Source organism: Parasteatoda tepidariorum, chromosome X2 (assembly GCF_043381705.1).
Source record: "Parasteatoda tepidariorum isolate YZ-2023 chromosome X2, CAS_Ptep_4.0, whole genome shotgun sequence".
NCBI lineage: Eukaryota > Metazoa > Arthropoda > Arachnida > Araneae > Theridiidae > Parasteatoda > Parasteatoda tepidariorum.
In genome coordinates, this window is record NC_092215.1 from 58,300,767 (window position 1) to 58,323,901 (window position 23,135).

A 23,135-nucleotide genomic window follows, 5' to 3' on the forward strand; every position below is an offset into this window, starting at 1 on the left:
TTTAATGTACAAAATCCATTATTGATATATTTTTAAATATGAAAGAACAAAAAAATTTCAAACTACTTTTCTTGAATTTTATATTTTAGTACAAATAAAATTCCGAATTTTTTTAGTAACCATTAGACTGTTTTTAATAATTAAAAAATACAATATTTATATTCAAATACAATATTTAAAAGGGACTCCGGTGTCCCACCTGGGTCAAATGGTTGTATCATCACAATCAGACCCAAAAGCATATTCTCTTTGAACATACATGCATTTTTTTCCCGACGGATTTGGATTCTAGACCCTCATAACATGGGGGGGGGGGCTTGCCGAAATCTGGGAAATATGATCCGATAAGTTTTCACTTTTTGCGTATATCGTTATAGCTAGAGAACTTTTTAAGCAAATAGAAATTTTTCTCACCCAATTATAAAATTTTTTCATCCAAAGATAATTCTAATAGATAATTCTAACAGATAATCCAAATATAATTTTAATCGACAAAAGAAAATTTATTTATTTTTCTATTATTTTTGATTATTTTATTTAATATTAGTCGAAAAAATTCTAACTTATAAATTATACATATTTTTATATTATTTTAAAGTATGCAATTTTTAATGACAGAATACAAAACTTGAACGACATCGGTCGAACATTTTCCGTGTTATTCAATTTTAAAGAGTCATATATTTAAAAATGTGTTTCCTCGAGAACTTTGATTTCTCGACCAATTTTATTCAAATTTTGCATTTTGTTATATAAGATCACATACTTCAAAATATTTTAAAAAATTTGTATACCTGGCAATTCAATATTTTTCCGACTTCAAATAAATCATTATCATTATTGGTGGCATGACAGCCCAGGGTGGGCCTTGACTTTTTTAAGAAGATTTTTCCAATTTACTCTTTTGCAAGCCTTCATTTCATTAATTTATTTATAGAAAAGCCTTGTTCTAAACAGTCGGTTCATCATTTTTAGTCTGTCTTTTTTGGCTTTTTATGGCATTTTATTACTAAAAACAGTAACATAATTTAAAAAAAAATAATAATAATAAATTTTATGTTCAATTAAAATTACATATTCAGTAAATGCAAATTTGTTTAAATTGTCCTTAAATAACAAATTTGATAATAAAATTTTATTAATTTTCTTGATGTATTGAATAATTAGTTCAAATCTTTTGGATGTGAAATATCATTTTTAAATGAAATTTTTGCTATTTCTAAAAACATTATGACCATATAAAAATAAAAATTTGTGATTATAACTAATTACAAATAAAAATAGTTCTTTTAGTTTAAGCAAATTTATTTCTTGATATCTGAAGAAAGAATAAGAACTCAAAAATGATAAATTAATTTAGTTTTCGTGAGTCTATTCCACATTTAAGGAACGGAATATGCTAACTCCATGTATGCGAAAACATTAAAAGAAAACTTTAGCTGAAAACAATGTCTTTTATTTTTTAATAGATGATATACTAGTTGGTAATTGGAGAATAAAAAAATGTTACACTTTTCTCAACATTACTAAACACATTTATAAAAAATGTGATAGAAATGAATAAAAAAATCAGAAAAATTATCTGATTTTAAATAATTTCATTGTTGGTAAACAAAAATTAATTAAAATTCATTAATAATCTTTACAGACTGAAATCGCATTCTTATGAAAGTTTTCTGAAAAAAAGTATGGTAATTGAAAAGGTGCTGAATTACATATTTTTTTCTCTCTTAAAATATAGAAAGGGTAGAATTATATGAGAACTCTGTAAAAAGGTTTTGCGTCCTTAACCAAACACATGACAATATAAGATGTTGTTTATTAAACAGTCTTTACTGGTAAAACCATACATTCAAAAATTCAGCTGTGTAGTTATAAATAAGCAACATACATTTACGGACCGGAGTAATTAATTATGTAAAAGCTTATATTTTTATTCAGTGTTTTTATAACCTTATGACTGCCAGATAGCTTGGTTGGCAAGGCGCTGAACTTACGTTTGGGAGAACGGGAGTTCGAATCCATCAGGCCGAAAACTCCCCGTGTTGTAAATGGTGACTGATGCACGTGAAATCTGTCGGGTCACAAAGTCCACCATGTTCCTATGACAAATCAAAACCTCTGGGGGTACTTCTCTGGTTCAGGTCAAAATTACGATCTGTGGATGAATAAATGGATGTATGAATGGGTCTGCCCTATAAACGGGTGTGATGCAGGGGTGTGGCAGAAGTCGAATTCTTAGTCATAAATGGCGCCAATGAAAAACAAGAACTCTGCCTCAATGACCGACGACAACAACCTTATAACGTTGTATTTTACACATTTATGAAATATAGAGGAAGAGGAATTTTTTCCTGGAAGATGGTTAGGTTTTTATGTTTCGAAAAGCTGTCAACTTGAATTCCATTATTCAACATAATTATTTGAATAAAAAATTAATCGACCAAGTTATTTCAATTAAAAATTGAAATCTTAACTTAAAAGTCACTTGTGTTTCTTAAATATAATTAAGCAAACTTAAAAAAAACATAACTTAAAGTTTAATTTAAAACTTTGAGTACTTATTTTATGTACTATATTTTTCAAAACTCACTTTAGTCTCTCTTTGTTTTTGATAATATTCGAGATAATAGTTTTGAAAATAATAATATTAGAAAAGGTAATCATCTATACTAGATGTTTGAATGAAATTAACTAAAAAAATCTCTGTAAGAAGTGTATAATGTATTAAGATAAGTAATATTTAATAAAGTAAGAATTTTTACTTAAAAATATATCCTGTATTTAAAAATAAGATTTTATTTTTAGGAATACATATTTTTTTAGAGATAAGAATTTACTTTAAAAAACTAATAATGTTTTCAAAAGATAACTAAAATTTTTAAAATTAAGAATTTCCTTTAAACAATAAAAACTGCTGCTAAAGTTAAGAATTTCCCTTAAATAAATACTATTAAATTGAAGATAAGAATTAACTTAAGTAAAGAATAGTAAGAATTAAAGTAAACTATTTCCTTTAAAAGGTTTAAAAAAAGATGTTTTCAAAAAGTAAATAATGTTTTTTTAAAGAAATATAATGCTTTTAAGAAATAAACAATATTTTCAAAAATAGGAATTTCCTTTAAAAAAAATAAATAATGTTCTTAAAAAATAAATAATATTTTATATTTTAAAAAATAAATAATATTTTAAAGAATAAAAATTTTCTTAAAAATATGAATAATGTTATTAAAAATAAAAATTCCTTTTAAAAAATATTGTTTTTTAAAAATAAGAAATTCCTATAAAAATTGCTTTAAAAAATAACTATTATTTTTCGAAAATAAATATTGTTTTTGAAATGAAAATTAAAGAAAAATGTGAGTAAATAATATATCAAACATCCTAAGTGCATAAACTTAAAATCTCGTTTTTGCAAGAGAATTGATGATTTATATGATTAATGATAATTAATAACATAAATTAATTAATCAATTATAGTTGATCATTATCAATCATCAATTCAATCATCAATCATAATCAGTAATTAATCATATAATTTATGATAATAATGATAACGAGTTAAAAGATTTTAAATTTTGTTAAAAAGATTACAAACAGTACAGTCGAAAAAAAGGGAGGGCGTTATATTTTGCTTTATATGTACTATCGCCGATAAATTATCGGTGATAAAGCATTTGGTATAAAGGTGGTAAAAAATTGCCCTATTCTAAATTACCGGGTAAGTAGAAGGGAGTGTTTCGAGAGGAGGGGGGGGTAGTCGTAAACAGGTACGAGGGAGGAAATGATGACGCCACGATAAAACGAGTCTTTCTGACTCTAGAGGTCCATGATCATATGGACGAGATCTTATTACGGTATTCTGGAATTACATCTCGTATTAGTACATAAACGTACTCTTCAGTATGTATACTCTCGGTGTATGTGGGTCTGGTGGAGTGCTTCTTTCTCATTCTTTTAGTCATGAAGGTGTTAAATCGGAAATCTATGTAATTTTGTGTTCTTGCGTTATGCCCCATTTTGCTCAATACCTCCTAGAAAAGAGAAGGCCTCAGGACGGGTTACTATAAACAAGAAATTTAATCCTTTAGTAGCACAAACGTAATGACATATTTCGTATTTACCACCACTGCGCAGCTTAGTAGCCCATGACATCTTTCTTACTTTTTATCCATTGCGCAGTTTATATTCGTTACGTGGTACTACTATATTAATTCGTGCTGAGGCCTTCTTTCTTCTAGGAGGTGTTTGTTTGCTACCTTCTAGTCGTAGCAATGACATGAAAAAAAATTTAAAAAAAAAAAAAACGAAAAAGATTTTTATAGTTATTTTGATTGGTTTTTGAGTTATATATAAAATATCTGAAGTTTAGAGATTTTTATTTTCTATGTACACCGAAGAGCCATTACATTATGACCACCCTCCATCTATAACAATGGGTTCGCCCAGATTTTCATGGTTTCTCGCCCAGGAACAATGTTTTCATGGGGCACATTGGGACCCATAATCCTTATAGAACAATCCCTGACGTCTGTAAGCTATTTGAACATAGTTGTAGACCAGATTCACCTATTCATGGCAACAATTTTTCCTGCGGGGAATGGTGTTTGCCAACAGGATAATACACCATGTCATAAGAGTCGAATCGTCATGGATTGGTTCGAGGAACATTCCAGTGACTTTCAAGTCATGTCTTGGTCCCCAAATTCCCCTGACCTTAATCCAACGGAGCATTTGTGGTCCTACTTGGAAAACCAAATTCGTGCTGCCACGCTACCCCCTCGCAATGTACGAGGAATTGCAGGACCAGTTGGTGAGCGCTTGGTGCCAGATACCTCAGACTGCCTATCAGCATCTTGTGGAATCAATGCCACGCCGGGTGCTAGTATTTTTGAGGGCTAAAGGTGGTCCTACATGTTATTAGCAGAGTGGTTATAATGCAATGGCTCTTCAGTGTATATCGAAGTTAACTTTTATATTCTGTAGAAGTTAACGATCAATTTTGTCTATCAATTTTTTTTCTTTCGTAGCAGGAAGAGACACAAAATTGACACTTCTTCTGGAAACAGTGTAGAATCTTAATTATCAGAAACCTACTTCAAATAATCGATAAATTCGGACTAGCGAGATAACGTGGTTTTTTAATAACCAATTTATTATTTTTATAAATAGTGTTATATGCTTAACATCTTCCTTAGACCCACTATATTGTACAACCTTTGGTACAACTTTATCAGTTAAAAAGTAATATTTCAAGTTTTTTTTTCTATCTGTATGCCTTTAGAAAGCGGTTGTCGATGTAAAATATAACTGTTTTTTGTTTCGTAAGTCGGAATTTTTAATTACAATGAACAATTATTATAAATTTGATTCAGATAACCCATCGAAGAGTTTTAAAGCACATAAATATCTAATTATTTGAGTCCTGTGGATTTTGTTTCATGCCTGAAAAGTGAAATACAACGCAATCACTCAAAAATGCGAAAGATGTTAAAATTTATAACTTTTTACGCAATAATAATAAATAATTAAAAAAAAGTTAAGTATAATTATTTGAGGTGTTTTTTTTTTTACAATATTCTATTGCATTGATAAGTTTACTTAGTTCTAGGCATTATAATTCAAAGTAAAATTTGCCTTTTCTGCCATTATTTAAAGCTTGAGTGTCAGGATGACTAAGTAATGGTGCCCTACATGCGATACCCTAATTGAATTGTTGCTGCTGTAGTTCATTTATGTCGCACTAGAGCTGCACAATGGGCTATTGGCGACTATCTGGGAAACATCCGAACATATGCCATCACAATTTTGATTCTCTGCAGAGGGGATAGCACCCCCGCTTCGGTAGCTCGATGGTCTGAACGCGAAGTCGAGCACTTTACGGTAGAATAGTTTAACGATGACCAATACCGCACACCCTCGGTCCCTACGCACCCTGACCCAAGTGGTCACTCACCCGCACACTGACCGCAGCCAGTGATGCTTGACTTCAATGATCTGACGGGAACCGTGCCTTTACGATCAGTCTACTGTGGGACCGATAATTGAATCAATGTGTTCAGAAACCAATGATCTCCAATAAAACTAATTTTACAGTTAAACTGAATAGTTAAGTATCAGCTTGATTTATAGGGCTTTTTTTAATTTTCTGAAGTAAAAGTTTGACTGGTTACAAAATATTCGATATAAGTCGCTAAATCCCGAAAATTCGTTAAATAGAAAATCACCTTTTGAAATAGTACTTAAACGATGCAAAACAGGTTTTAAATTCATAAACACTAGACATGATTAAAATGGTAATTGATACACCTTTATCTAGTAAACTAGTATCTACCATTTATTCTCTCATAAATCTTAACCATAAAAGAAATCTGCATGAAAAGCAAGAATAGAGTAAAACATTATCCAGTGTTACACTATCATGCTACATACATTTTCAACTAAAAAAAGCTAAATGTATGTATAAAATTATTGCTACAATTATTATAGTAGTAATTTAAAACATACATTACCGCACGCGTTCATAAGTTTAATTGCTACTGATAAAATTCGTTAATTTTATCGAGTTTTTCCTTTGAAATGCAAACAAAAGGGTAAAGGGATTTCACTGCTTTCTCTAAAAGTGAAGTGGCTTCGAATAACAATTCAAGGTCATTTCCCTCATAAAATGCGTTAACTAGTTTGAAATGTTCTGAAATATTTTGGGAAATAGGGAAAGCGGACCTCAAAGAAAAGTTCGTTAAATAGAAAATTCACTTCGCTATTTGGAAGTTATTTCACGCATAAATTTTCAAAATGTTCTTGGTTCCTCGAAAAAATTTGCAAAATAGAGAAATTCGGAAAATGGAAGTTCGTTAAATAGAAGTCCGACTGTATATATATATATATATATCAATTCCATAAATCGAGAGAAAATGTAGCAACTCGAACCATATTGCTCACCTAGTATGTTGATAGAAGGGGCTAACATCTCATCTGCTCTAAAGAGGATTATTTTTGACGAAGTACTAACTTTTTAGTTTCCTTATTTGATTGGCAATCAGTTCGCATCAGAATTGCTGAGCACATACTTGAGAGATACTTCGACAGATAGTTAAGGGTTACTGTGTAATTTGTTTATTATTTTATTTTATAACCGTCGTTGAACAGTCGACCCAATTTCAAGTTTACGACTACCAATGTTCAACTCCGTACCATTTTTTTATATCCATCGTTGAACAGCCCACCTAATTTTGGGTTTACGACTACTAATGTTCAATTCCGTAGCCTTGTAATTTTGAACCAATCCAGAAGACAAGGAAACTCCTGGATCAGTACCCCCACAGGTATGATTTGTTATGGGAAAACGGAGTACTTTGTGACTCGACAGATTTAAAGTGCATCAATCACCGTTTACAACAAGGGGAGTCTTTGGCCGGAGGGGATAGAACTCATGACGTCTTGGGCATGAGCCCAGTGCCCTACCAACCAGACTATCCCGGCCTTAACTCCGTAGCCTTGTAATTTTGAGCCCTATCCAGAAGATAAGGGAACTCTTGGATCAAGTCTTGGGAGAAATTAGCATTCGTGGAGGACGTTTTGATGGCACTACCCGCATTTGTGTTGCATGGAGAGGAAAACCACGAGAACTTTCCAAGATTAGCCTGACGGCAAGGGGACTCTAACCCATGATCCGTCTACCACTTAGGATATTTTACGTCGGCACTGTGGTAAGTGCGAGCTGGTGCGAAATTCATATCCACCAACCATTGCTGGCACTCGATTTCGGGACATCTCATTGGGAGGCAGGAGCTCTATCTCTTGCGGATACTGTGTATGCCACAGACTTGATTTTATGGAATTAAGGAATACATTTTGTTATGCCCTAGATACCAGCCTTTACTTTCTGCCACAAATACATGCTTCGGAACTATCCATGCCCTTAAATGAGTAAAATAACGCAATGATTCTAGATAGATCAATGCATTCCGTGAAACGAACGACAAATATAAAATGACAGCTATAATTTGATTAGCACTCTAATCAAAAATCTTATGTTATATAATAGAGTAGTATTTTCTTTTGTAACATTGTAAAATATATTACAAATGAATGAAATGTAATACAAATGAAAATAATATAATACAAATAAAAAAGGGAAATACAAATGAATAGAATATATAATATCAATAAATATTAGAAACCTATTAATCGGTAGTACTGAGAATTACAATTACAAAGAAAATGAAATTACATCGTAATAATCAAAATTAAAAAATATAAAATATTATCAATTGTTCTAATGCTAAAAATTTAATAAACTTGAGTGGATTCATGAATTAAATTGATTTTTGGTCGTCCTACGTAATGCCCCTATTCGCTATCACATTGAACACTACCTTCTAATCGCGATATTGACATGAAGAATAAAACAGGGTTTTAGTGCTATTTTGAATGGTTTTTGAATGATTTATAAAATATTCGAAGTTTAAAGATATTTATTTTCAATGTATATGGAAGTTATCTTCTATTTAAATAGCAAAATCAAAAATTTGAAGTAAATCGGTCGATTAGATCCTTTGAAACAAGAATTTAAAAGATAGCGTAAAATATAGATTTAAGATAAAGCTATTTACGCTATCTCTTAAGTCTGTGCTTCCCAAACTTATGACTTTTGTGTACCCTTTCTAAATTTTTCGTAACGCTGTGTACCACTAATAGAAAAATGAATGTATTTTTCACTGTAAAAAAATTTGCACAAAAGTTGAAAATCACGACTGGCTGTTGACACCACTAATTATTTACTGTTAACTCTGCAAAAATAGCCAATAGAAAAATTCGTAATCGTAAATTTTCATGGCTAGCTTTGCTTTTAAAATTTTCTTTTTTTAAATTTTCGTTTGTTGCAAGATATTTCGCATAAGAACGTGTACCCCCACTAAACTGTTCCTGTACCCTTGGGGGTAAACGCACCACACTATGGGAAACACTGTCTTAAGTAAAGATTTAAGAAACAGTGTAAAATATTGAATAATAAAATTAACATTAAGGGATCCTCCTGCTAAATTATTGAGTCTATATTTTCCAAATGGCGGCTACTCTCCCCCCCCCTATTTTTTTAAGGGTCAAGAATACGAATCCGAAGTAGAAAATGTCATGTTTATTCAGAGAAAATACTTTTTTGTATCTAATTTTAGGACTTAAAATATCGTCCACTTAAAATTAATGATAATATTAAAGGTTAAAACTTCTAACCATTAAGATTAAGTTCTAATGAGTGAAAATCTGATCCTTAGAGCAAAAGTTATTCAGTTTGTTCGCTTTTTTACTTTGAGTACTATATCTACTCATGATATACTTTAAATCCCTCATTGTGATTAAGAAAACTCTCATTCCGTACATAAAGAAAGAAGAGTCTAAAATAAGAGTAAAATATGAAATATGTTTTTTCTGTACTCACCACGATATGCAAAATACGAGCTTTTAATCTCATAAGTCATGACAGTTTTATTAAACTAAAATTTAAAACAACATAAATGCTGTCTATATTTCTTTTAATATAGACATGATATAGACATGATTTTAATATAGACTAATATAGACATGATTTCTTTTAATATGAAATATTAAAACGTGGGGGTTTTTCTGATTTCTCAGTCGAATAATTGGTCGGAACTAAATCCAAACCAAGAAATCTTTCCAATTTAACTGTTCTAGGAATGAAAAAACAATTAATAGATTAATTAAATTAAGTGTTTGCCGTTTCAGAAGGTATTCTAACTTAATAGTTTCCCATCAAACTACAGATTCAGCGCTCATAGATTTTTTTTATAGATAGGATGAATGGAAGCAGGTGCAGTCTGTAATAAAAATCTAACGATTAAAAGGAGATCCTGTTTTATGGTAATAGTTTTGAATTAATGATTAAGAAAATATTTTTGAAAACAATTTGCTTTCAGCACAAAAATTAAAAAAAAAGCAAAATTGAGTTAGTAGATTCTTCAGTGAGTATTTACTTTAAAAGCAGACTACCCAAATATCATTGATTGCATCGTTCATATGACGGTAATCTGGTCACGATTCGGAAGCATATATATTGGGTCTTAAGTCGAAGCAGAAAATCTTATCAGTTTACTTTAAACAGCGCAATATGGATTGGTTTCTTCTACGTTGCTCTATTATCTTTATTGTGCTCAATTGGGCTTACGCGACTACAGATAGAAGTTTTGTCTTTGCTGCAAATAATCCGTTTCACACTTACGAAAGCACGAGATATTTCTCGAGCAAGTTTTTGAGCCACATACGCTCATCCACTGTTTTAGGATCTAAATCAAAAAATGATATTGAAGTTATTGTCAAGGATCTTACGATGGCAGCTTACAATTCATCAAAAGGACATGCAGTGCCTCCTATAAGACAGGAAGCTTTATCAATGGCATTCATTTCATCTCTAGCAGAAGCAATAGTTTATGTTGATGAAACGGGAAATAACGTACATACAAGACTTCAAGCTGTTGAAAATGCTCTAAAATTATCATTCAAAAAAAAATTGGCTGATATGAAGAATGGCTTTATTCACGAGCTTCGAATGATTGTTATGTTGATGAGGAAAAAACCAAAAGGTAAGACAATAGGTAAATCAGACAGCAATTTCAAGAATGAATATGTTAGAGGAGTGGACAGAGATCAGGACGTATTCTCATTTTTTAAAAAAATTGGGACAAATCACTATCGTAGCCCAAGTATTACTAGAGTACACCATCGTGATGGAACAATAACGTACAAAAAAAGATCAAATGATGATTTGATTGGATACCATTCCGAAGGAGACAATAACAATGAAAATCAGAGGAAAAAAATTAAAAAACCTTCTGTAAATCAACAAAAGCCACAAAGTATAGAAAATGTTGGTTCAATAGGGAATTATTTGCCTAAATTACAGAAAAATGAAAACACTATGTTCAACAGACTTTTAACGCGTGGAACACCAGAAAGATATTCTGAAAAAGGTAACACAAATTCCAGAGAGAATATCAATGGTAGTGAAAATACTCATCCAGATAGAACAAGCAAAACACTGGAAAGTCGTTCAGAAGAAAGTAGGAACGAATATTCTAATAAGAATATCGATGGCAGTGGCAATATTCATTCAGATCGAACAAGTAAAACACGAAAAAGCAATTCCGAAAAAGATGATCACACATATTCTAGTGAGAAAATGAATGGCGGAGGCAATATTCAGAAACATAATAAAAAATATAAATACAATATAAATAAACTGCTAACCCCGGAATTTTTAAGAAAAGATTCGATAAAGAAACAAAAGCTAGTTTCAGAAATTTTAAGAACTTTATCTGCTGAAAAAAGGAAAGGAAATAGCAACGAACTTTTCGGTAACTTGAAAAAAAATTCAAATAAAACACATAATAAAGGACCCGAAATAGAAATTGACGAGAACATTGTGATCCTAGTGGATGGAAAAGTGGTAGGCAGTAAAGAAATTATAGATTATTTCAATGATGGAGAATCTATAGAAGAATCTAATGAGCCAGACACAAATCAAAATTTATTAAAAGCGTCATTGTATATGGATTATACACCGGAACAATCGAAATACTCAGACAAAGTCAGCTCATCCACCATTCCGGAAAATTCAATCCACACTATAAGCCGTAAAAAAGTATTATCAACCTCGCATACAATTGCAATAACAACAACCACTCCTAAGATAATAAAAGATAAAATTTCAGACAGATCATCATATACAATTGCAACATTATCAGAAAAAGTCTCAGATTCATCTGAAATAATGCATACAAGGGCTTCGATAAGTTCACAACGTACAGAAAGTTCGCGAAATTCTAATTATTCTGATTCTAACTATGAAGAAAGCAAACAGCAAGGCGAACCATGGAGCAACATCGAAAATACTCGAACTAAGAGAACAGGAAGACGTGAGAATTCCTTCTTCTCAGGAGAAAAATCTACTCTTACCAGCTCTGATGAAAGCACTGAAAATAGTGCCTCAATTAGTAACACAGAAAGTACTCCATCAAATTACGCTAAAAATACTGGATACACTTCCACCTCTAAGGAAAACAATGAACAGGACTCTACCTGGGGCTACCTTGACAGTAATCCAAATGAAAGTACAGGTAGTGGTGACTCGTCCACTTACTCAGAAGAAAATTCTATTCCAAACAGCTCTAATGAAAGCAATGAAAACGGTGCAGAAAATATTGGCCATCCCTCCAACTCTGAGAAAAGCAATGAACAAGACTCTACCTGGGGTGACACCGAAAGTACTCCAAGTGAAGGGACAGGAAGTAGAGACTCGTCCACTTACTCAGAAGAAAATGCTACTCCAACAAGCTCTGATGAAAGCAATGAACCCGGTGTAGAAAATACAGTTTATCCTTCCACCTCTGAAAAAAGCAATGAAAAAGACTCTACCTGGGGCTACACCGACAGTGCTCCAAATGAAAGTACAGGAAGTGGTGACTCGTCCACTTACTCAGAGGAAAATTCTACTCCAACCAGCTCTGATAAAAGCACTGAAAACGGAGCTCCAGTCAGTAACACAGATAGTACTCCATTAAACTATGCTGAAAATACTGGCTATCCTTCCACCTCAGAGGAAAACAATGAACAAGGCTCTACCGGGGGCTACATTGACAGTAACCCAAATGAAAGTACGGGTAGTGGTGACTCGTCCACTTACTCAGAAGAAAATTCTACTCCAACCAGCTCTGATAAAAGCAACGAAAACGGTGCAGAAAATACTGATTTTCCTTCCACCTCAGAGAAAAGCAATGAACAAGACACCACCTGGGGCTACACAGATAGTAGTCCTAATGAAAGTACAGGAAATGGTGAATCGTCCTCTTACTCAGAAGAAAATTCTACTCCAACCAGCTCTGATGAAAGCACTGAAAACGGTGCCCCAATTAGTAACACAGGTAGAACTTCATTAAGCTATGCTGAAAATACTGGTTATATTTCCACCTCAGAGGAAAACAATGAACAAGACTCTACCTGGGGCTACCTTGACAGTAAACCAAGTGAAAGTACAGGTAGTGGCGACTCGTCCATTTACTCAGAAGAAAATTCTACTCACACCAGCTCTAATGAAAGCAAAGAAAACGGAGCAGAAAATACTGGTTATACTTCCTCCTCTGAGACGAGCAATGAACAAGAATCTACCTGGGGCGACACCGATAGTACTCCAAATGAAACTACAGGAAGTGGTGACTCATCCACCCACTCTTTAGAAAATTCCACTCCTACTAGCTCTGATGAAAGCACTGAAAACGTTGTAGAAAATACGGGTTACTCCTCCAACTTTGAGAAAAGCAATGAAAAAGACTTTGCCTGGGGCTACACCGATAGCTCTCCAAATGAAAGTACAGGAAGTGGTGACTCGTCCACTTACTCTGAAGAAAATTCTACTCCTACCAGCTTTGATGAAAGCACTGAAAACGGAGCCCCTATTAGTAACACAGATAGTACTCCATTAAACGATGGTGAAAATACTGGTTATCCTTCCAACTCAGAGGAAAACAATGAACAAGACTCCACATGGGGCTACACCGACAGTTCACCAAATGAAAGTACAGGAAATGGTGAATCGCCCTCTTACTCAGAAGAAAATTCAACTCCAAATAGCTCTAATGAAAGCAAAGAAAACGGTGCAGAAAATACAGGTTATCCTTCTACCAATGAGACGCGCAATGAACAAGAATCTACCTGGGGCGACACCGATAGTACTCCAACTGAAAGTACAGGAAGTGGTGACTTGTCCACCTACTCAGAAGAAAATTTTACTCCAACCAGCTCTAATGAAAGCACTGAAAATGGAGCTCCAGTCAGTAACACAGATAGTACTCCATTAAACTATGCTGAAAATACTAGCTATCCTTCCACCTCAGAGGAAAGCAATGAACAAGGCTCTACCGGGGGCTACATTGACAGTAACCCAAATGAAAGTACGGGTAGTGGTGACTCGTCCACTTACTCAGAAGAAAATTCTACTCACACCAGCTCTAATGAGAGCAAAGAAAACGGTGCTGAAAATACTGGTTATCCTTCCAGCTCTGAGACGAGCAATGAACAAGAATCTACCTGGGCCGACACCGATAGTACTCAAAATAAAACTACAGGAAGTGGTGACTCGTCCACCTACTCAGAAGAAAATTTTACTCAAACCAGTAATGATGAAAGCACTGAAAACGGTGCAGAAAATACTGTTTATCCTTCCACCTCTGAGAAAAGCAATGAAAAAAACTCAACCAGGGGCAACGCCGATAGTACTCCAAATGAAAGAACAGGAACTGGTGAATCGTCCGCTTACTCAGAACTAAATTCTACTCCAACCAGTCCTGATGAAAGCACTGAAAACCGTGCAGAAACTACTGGTTATCCTTCCACCTCTGAGAAGAGCAATGAAAAAGACTCTACTTGGGACTATACCGATAGTACTTCAATTGAAAGTACAGGAAGTGGTGACTCGTCCACTTACTCTGAAGAAAATTCTACTCCTACCAGCTTTGATGAAAGCACTGAAAACGGTGCCCCTATTAGTAACACAGACAGTACTCCATTAAATTATGCAGAAAATACTGGTCATCCTTCCACTTCAGAGGAAAACAATGAACAAGACTCTGCTTTTGGCTACCTTGACAGTAACCCAAATGAAAGTACAGATACTGGTGACTCGTCCACTTACTCAGAACAAAATTCTACTCCTACAAGCTCTGATGAAAGCAATGAACGCGGTGCAGAAAATACTGGCTATCCTTCCGCCTCTGAGAAAAGTAATGAACAAATCTCACTCTGGGGTGACACCGACAGTACTCCAAGTGAAAGTACAGGAAGTGGTGACTCGTCCGTTCACTCAGAAGAAAATTTTACTCCAACAAGCTCTGATGGAAGCAATGAACCCGGTGCTGAAAATACTGGTTATCCTTCCACCTCAAAGGAAAACAATGAACTAGACGCCACCTGGGGCTACCTTGACAGTACTCCAAATGAAAGAACTGATAGTGGTGACTCGTCCACTTACTCACAAGAAACTTCTGCTCCAACCAGCTCTATTGAAAGCAATGAAGGTGGTGCTGAAAATACTGGTCATCCTTCCACCTCTGAGAAAAGCAATGAACAAGACTCTTCCTGGAGAGACAATGATAATACTCCAAGTGAAAGTACAGGAAGTGGTGACTCGTCCGTTTACTCAGAAGAAAATTCTACTCCAACAAGCTCTGATGAAAGCAATGAAACCAGTGCTGAAAATACTGGTTATTCTTCCACCTCAGAGGAAAACAATGAACTAGACGCCACATGGGGCTACCTTGACAGTACTCCAAATGAAAGTACAGATAGTGGTGACTCGTCCACTTACTCAGAAGAAAATTCTGCTCCAACCAGCTCTATTGAAAGCATTGAAAATGGTGCAGAAAAAACTGGTTATCCTTCCACATCTGAGAAAAGAAATGAACAAGACTCTACCTGGGGCGACACTGATAGTACTCCAAATGAAAGTACAGATAGTGGTGACTCGTCCACTTACTCAGATAAAAATTCTACTCCAGCCAGCGCTGATGAAAGCACCGAAAACGGTGGCTCTATTAGTAGCACATATAGTACTCCAGTAAATTATGCTGAAAATATTGGTTATCCATCCTCCTCAGAGGGAAACAATGAACAAGACTCTTCCTGGGGCTACCTTGACAGTAACCCAAATGAAAGTACCGGAAGTGGTGACTCGTCCACTTACTCAGAAGAAAATTCTACTCCTACCAGCTCTGATGAAAGCAACGAAAATGGTGTAGAAAAAACTGGTTATCCTTCCTCCTCTGAGAAAAGCAATGAACAAGATTTTACCTGGGGTGACACCGATTATACTCCAAGTGAAATTACAGGAAGTGGTTACTCGTCGATTTACTCAGAAGAAAATTCTACTCCAACCAGCTCTGATGAAAGCACTGAAAACGGTGCAGAAAATACCGGTTATCCTTCCACCACTGAGAAAAGCAATGAACACGACTCTACCTGGGGCGACACCGATAGTACTTCAAGTGAAGGTACAGGAAGTGGTGACTCGTCCTCTTTCTCAGAACTAAATTCTACTCCAACCAGCCCTGATGAAAGCACTGAAAACGGTGCAGAAACTACTGGTTATCCTTCCACCTCTGAGAAAAGCAATGAAAAAGACTCTACTTGGGACTATACCGATAGTACTTCAATTGAAAGTACAGAAAGTGGTGACTCGTCCACTTACTCTGAAGAAAATTCTACTCCCACCAGCTCTGATGAAGGCACTGAAAACTTTGGCTCCATTAGTAGCGCAGATAATACACCATTAAATTATGCTGATAATACTGGTTATCCTTCCACCTCTGAGGAAAACAATGAACAAGACTCTACCTGGAACTACCTTGACAGTAACCCAAATGAAAGTACAGGTAATGGTGACTCGTCCACTTATTCAGAAGGAACTGTTACTCCAACCAGCTCTGATGAAAGCACTGAAAACGGCGCCCCTATTAGTAACACAGATAGTACTCCATTAAACGATGGTGAAAATACTGGTTATCCTTCCACCTCAGAGGAAAACAATGAACAAGACTCTGCCTGGGGCTACCTCGACAGTAACCCAAATGAAAGTACAGATAGTGGTGACTCGTCCAATTACTCAGAACAAAATTCTACTCCAACAAGCTCGGATGAAAGCAATGAACGCGGTGCAGAAAATACTGGTTATCCTTCCACCTCAGAGGAAAACAATGATCTAGACGCCACCTGGGGCTACCTCGACAGTACTCCAAATGAAAGTACAGATAGTGGTGACTCGTCCACTTACTCAGAACAAAATTCTACTCCAACAAGCTCGGATGAAAGCAATGAACGCGGTGCAGAAAATACTGGTCATCCTTCCACCTCTGTGAAAAGCAATGAACAAGACTCTTCCTGGGGAGACACTGATAGTTCTCCAAGTGAAAGTACAGGAAGTGGTGACTCGTCCACTTACTCAGAAGGAAATGTTACTCCAACCAGCTCTGATGCAAGCGCTGAAAAAGGTGTAGATAATGTTGGTTATCCTTCCAACTCTGAAAAAAGCAATGAACGAGACTCTACCTGGGGTGACACCGATGGTACTAAAAGTGAAAGTACGGAAAGTGGTGACTCGTCCACTTACTCTGAAGAAAATTCTACTCCCACCAGCTCTGATGAAGGCACTGAAAACGGTGGCTCCATTAGTAGCGCAATTAGTACTCCATTAAATTATGCTGAAAATACTGGTTATCCTTCCACCTCTGAGGGAAACAATGAACAAGACTCTACCTGGATCTACCTTGACAGTCATCCAAATGAAAGTACAGGTAGTGGTGACTCGTCCACTTACTCAGAAGAAAATTCTACTCCTATCAGTTCTGGTGAAAGCAATAAATACGGTTTTCCTTTGAGTTACACGAATAGTACTCCAGTTAATAACGCAGGAAGTACCAGTGATACTTTCAAATTCGAAGAAAGCCATGAACATACCTCTCCCTTGGGCAGTGGTGATAGTACTCTGGTGGATACCGAAGCTACTGACTCGTTTCCTAGCAAATCGATGTATTCAGGTTCCTCTTCTGTTAGCCTTTCTAATACCAGCGGAATTTCCTCGTCAACTGGAAGTATGGGATCAAAGTCTTCAGTGAAGGGATCAGTTTCTATTCTGCATAAAACAACAATGCCTTATTTAAGTACTAAACACAAACCAAAAATTGAAATCATTGAAAATATTAATGTTATCATAAACGGCCGAAGAGTGGGTAGTGTCCGCGAAGACAATGATTATTCTCCTGACTCAAAAAGCTTCGAGGGGTCTTTGGAAAAAATTCAAGTTGATTCTCGCTCACTCGAATCCAGTTATCACTCACAGAATTATGGCCCTCGGAGTACTACTTCATCTTCTCAAACAACGAAAACTACATCGGTTCCCTCTCTCAATTCGAAGATAACAACTGTAGACGTGTTTAATATTGGAACTGGTTATAAAGTGTATAATAAAATCTCGAATCTTTACTTAAAAGAAGGGGAACCTTTTAACTTTCCAGTTACGCCAGGAAAAGCATTTAGGTCATATGATCTGAAATTGTCATCGCCTGCCTATACGGGTAATGAAAACCATATCAAGTCATATTTCACGCCATCTACTTCATATAGAAGTCAAAAAAATAAATTACATTACTATAGTTCAGATGAAAATAATAGATCTAAAGATAATTATATGGATGAAATTGATAAATTATTTAAAAGTCTAGGTGAATCTTGGTCAAAAGCAGACACGAGAAGTTTGAAAACGAACAAAATGACGAAGTTTTACCAATCAAACAAAAAGACCCTCGAGCCCAAAATAAAAAAAGGACGTAAGTCAGGTATAACTGCTTTGTCAGAACAAATGACATTAAATGAAGAGGATAATGTTGCGTTGAAGCGGTTAATGCCTGACTGGTCTAAAAACAAGAATATAAGAAACACAAACAAAATACAATTAAAAAAGGAATATTCGGGAAGTTCTGTAAAACGTAAAAACTATGGTGCTTCTTGGAGTTATACAGATAGTATTCCATATGATAATGACAGAAATACCCGTTATCTTTCGGGTGCAGAAAAATATTATTCCCCTTCCCTCTCTGAGGAAATTAATGAACAGCACTCAACATGGAGCAATGATAGAAGTACTCAACATGAGAGTACTGGAAGCGGTGATTTTTCCTCTAACTCAGAGGAAATTTCGATTCCTACCAGCTCTGATGAAAGCAATAAGTATGGATATAGAATGAGTTACACAGGTAATACTCCTTTTAATAATGCAGGAAGTACTAATTATATTTCCGACTCTGAGGACAGCAATGAGCAAGACTTACAATGGGACAATAGTGACAGTGCATCAAAGGAAAATGCAGAAAGTGGGGAAATTCTCTCTAATTCAGAGAGCTATTCTACTCTTACTAGCTCTGATGAAAGCATTAAATACGATGCCTCAATTAGTTTCACAGATAGTGCTTCATTAAATAGTGCAGGAAATACCAGTTATTCCTCCAACTCTGAAGAAAGCATTGGGCAAGACGATTCCTGGAGCTACTCCGACAGTACTTCAAATGAAAATACAGGAAGTGGTGACTCAACCTCTTACTCAGAAGAAAATTCTACTCCAACCAGCTCTAATGAAAGCACTGAACACGGTGCCTCAATTAGTAACACAGATAGTGCTCCATTAAATTATGCTGAAAATATTGGTTATCATTCCATCTCTGAGGAAAACAATGAACAAGACTCTACCTGGGGCTATCTTGACGGTACTCCAAATGAAACTACAGGTAGTGGTGACTCATCTACTTACTCAGAAGAAAATTCTACTCCAACCAGCTTTGATGAAAGCAATGAAAACGGTGCAGAAAATACTGGTTATCCTTCCACCTCTGAGCAAAGCAATGAACAAGAATCTACCTGGAGCTATACCGACAGTACTTCAAATGAAGAGGCAGGAAGTGGTGACTCGACCTCTTATTCAGAAGAAAATTCTACTCCAACCAGCTCTGATGAAGGCAATAAGTATGGTGTCTCTAATAATGACACAGATAGTACTCCATTAAATTATGCAGAAAATACAGGTTATCCTTCAACATCTGAGGAAAGTAATGAACAAGACTATTCCTGGGTTTACACCGACAATACTTCAAATGAAAATACAGGAAGTGGTGACTCGACCTCTTACTTAGAAGAAAATTCTACTCCAACCAGTTCTGATGAAAGCAATGAACGAGACTCTACCTGGGGCTACTCCAAAAATACTCCTAATGAAAGTGCAGGAAATAGTCAGGATGATGCAGGTGTAATCTATTCTGAAGATAATATGGTAATGGCACAAGATCCTGATTGGATTCTTGGAATGTTAAGTACGACTTTGAGTCCATCGGAGTTTGGCTTACCTTCTACAAAGCCAAGGAAACGTTCAGAAGAGTTCTGGGTTTCAAGGGAAGATCACAATTCAAAGTTAATGAATTTCTCTCCACAAAATATTTTTAGTAGGCCAGACAAAATTTCCACTGAGAATAATTATCGTAATACACATATAATTGACATTAACAGGGCTGGTTTTGATGATGAAACAGCTACGTCTGAGGATGACATTGGTGGAATAAATACTAAAATGCCGGATAATATGGTTAGAGACATGCTAATGGCTCCAGCACCAGATAGTTTTCTTCCTAATAGGGAAAAAGTCTCATCTGAAAATTTAGATAAAAATAAATTTTATTTCGGAGATTATAACCAGTATGATTTAACTGTATCTAACACTGAGGGTATACCTTTCATTGATGAAATGAATGCTGAGTATACCCCGAAAAATTATGTTCCTCACAACTCTGAAATTAACCAATATAATGCACCAGTAAACAACATTGGCAGCAGTAATCCTGATGGCAGTAATTTCTTAGATCTATCTTCTTTTAAAAACAAAATTGTGCCGGAAATGTACAATGAAAACTATCCACAAGATTATCTTCCAAATGACTTTTACTATTATCCATATTACAATAATTATCCATTCCCGAAACCATATTATTATCCAGATTACAGAAACTATATACCTAATTATTATGAGAGATATTATTATCCAGACAATGATAAGTATCCTTTCCCTTATTACTACTCAAACGGTGAACCATATAATGAATACTATAATTATAACGCAGAACCATACAATATGATGTGGGAAAATTATGCTAATAATCATAACTCTAAGGACATTGAAAATCCAAAAAGTAAGGATTTTTTAGCTCTTAACCCACTTGGTGATAATGATAATCCGCATAACATAAGTCCAAAAGAAGATCAACAACACATGATATATCCATCGAAAAACACCAATCCTAAGAAAGATGTTCCTAACAAGGTTGATCCATTGGTAAAAATGAGTCAAAAGAACAACAATAGAAACTATGATGTTTTTCCTACTATTGATGACAATAGACCACATGATTTTAATTATTTTCGAAGGCCAAATCCTTTTTTAGGTAGACCTAATTATTTTGATCCACCGAATTACAATTTTTTTACACCTCCACTGAGTGGCAGATTTAAACAAGATTTAAACAAGAATGAAAGAAATCAAAATAATCCTCAATTATTTCATCATTGGTTAAGGAATCCTATGCCTCACGGGCGAAATTTGCCTACGTTCAATAGAGATGGTCAAAAATATTTCAATGATTTAAAAAATTCCGAAAAAATTCCGAACGTTTTTGAATCACCCGATAATGATCCCAAGATGATTGATCCTCACCAATATAATGTTCCTATTTTAACGAAGAATAATTAGATGGAAAAAAATCCATATACAAGGTGTCCTTCTGGTGAGTGAACGGAATAAAATGTTGTAAATCAGTATTACGATCGACGCACTCAAGAATGGTGTTAAAAACGATTGCGTAGCTTTTCGGTTACAAGTTTCAAAGAAAAAAAATTGGAAATTTTGAAATTACATTAACAATTTTTAATCGTATCGTGATCCTTACAGAAAAAGGAATTAGAATGATATTTTTATCACGAGAATTAGCGATTCTAGGTCCTTGCCAGTCAATGCAATTTTTCACGACCATTAACGAGAGAAGAGTGTGATAAAAATATTTAAAAACAAAGAGGAAAATTCAAAGGAAGCATTTTATATTTTACAAATTTTTGACCCTTAATATCCGTATTTTTTACTTTGTGTTTAAAGGTTTTTATACACATACTTTCTTGTTAGTGGTCACAAAAATGGCATCAATTGACAAAAGCCTAGTGTGGTAATTTCTTGTTGTTAAAAAAAAGCACCGACTTCGTTTTATTTATTTTCGTATCGTAAGGATAACGCTTCGATCAAAATGAGTGGGTGTGGCTAGTTGAGAAGTTTGAAATTTTTTAACTGTAATCCTGAGAGCTGCGCGATCGCTTAGAGCATCAATCTTCAGGAATTAGATCATAATACTTGCGTACACAATTTTATTCTGTTCATTCAAGCTGTATACTCTCTAGAGGGTCATATGTTGGCAAAATTAATATTACATAGCCGTATAATAAATATATCAGAAGTAATCACTCTAATTCTGACGATAAAGAACCGAAAAAAGAACAACAATAAAATTTCACCTGATAAATATGATGAATCTGATTTTTCCTCAGAAAATGAACTACCTCCAGAAATGCATGATATTAGCGCTTGGTTTCCTTAAAAAAACAGTGATGACTTACTAAAAACTCAGGAAAATTTTTGAACAATTCAAATGATGTATTTAAAGTAAAGGATTTGGATAAAATTTCCTGAATAATGAAGGAAAAATTCTTATGACCCTGATAGTGCGAATTTCTAATGACCCTAGAAGTGTTACTGTTTGATACAAAGGGTTGGCTTTAATCAGAGTGTTTTTAGTGTCAGGAATGAAATATATAAAATTTTCCAACAATGGACCTGATAAGAACATCATCAATTTCTATAAAAACTTTAGCCCAGAATATTTAGATTAAAAATGTTAAACAATTTTATGCAATATTGTAGATTATATGCTCAGTGAATGTTACAGTATAATTATTAAATTGTTTTTTTTTTTTACTAATATCAATCATTTCTGTATCAATAATAATTGGTATAAAATTATAATTTACAATGCTGAAAAATTTTAATGCATATTTATCAATATATTTTACAAAGATATGTTTTTGTAGAATGTATTATACTATTTCTTAAACAATGTTCAAAAGTGAATAAAATCATTTATATTAAATACATAATAGTTAGTTTTATTAGATTATTATTTTTAAAGTACCATCTCTTAAGGAGTCTAAGGCAGGGCGAAATTCTCACTTTCTTTCCAGTTCATTATTGGCGACCAAGTATTTAAGACTAACGAGTAATTTTCCTTTTTAAAAATTTTAGGTTTTAAATTAACCATTTGGCGCAGATGGATACACACACACACATATTATATATATATATATAATTATCCTGTCGCTTGTAATAACAGGGCTACATCTCTGTTATCATTGGTGTATTCATACTAAGAAAATGCAGTCAAAACCATAATAAGTTATCAAAAGGTTTATTAAAAGATATGCTGGTGGTTATAACA

The 23,135-nt window shown here is 34.5% G+C and overlaps 1 protein-coding gene across 1 annotated transcript; it reads left to right on the plus strand.

Moving 5' to 3' along the window:
* The first annotated feature begins 10,102 nt into the window (after nt 1-10,102).
* On the plus strand, nt 10,103-22,797 carry LOC107448288 (streptococcal hemagglutinin-like). The gene has a single exon (XM_043054530.2). The coding sequence runs from the start codon at nt 10,130-10,132 to the stop codon at nt 21,347-21,349; it is 11,220 nt and encodes a 3,739-aa protein (XP_042910464.2). The 5' UTR covers nt 10,103-10,129; the 3' UTR covers nt 21,350-22,797.
* Nucleotides 22,798-23,135: the final 338 nt, after the last annotated feature.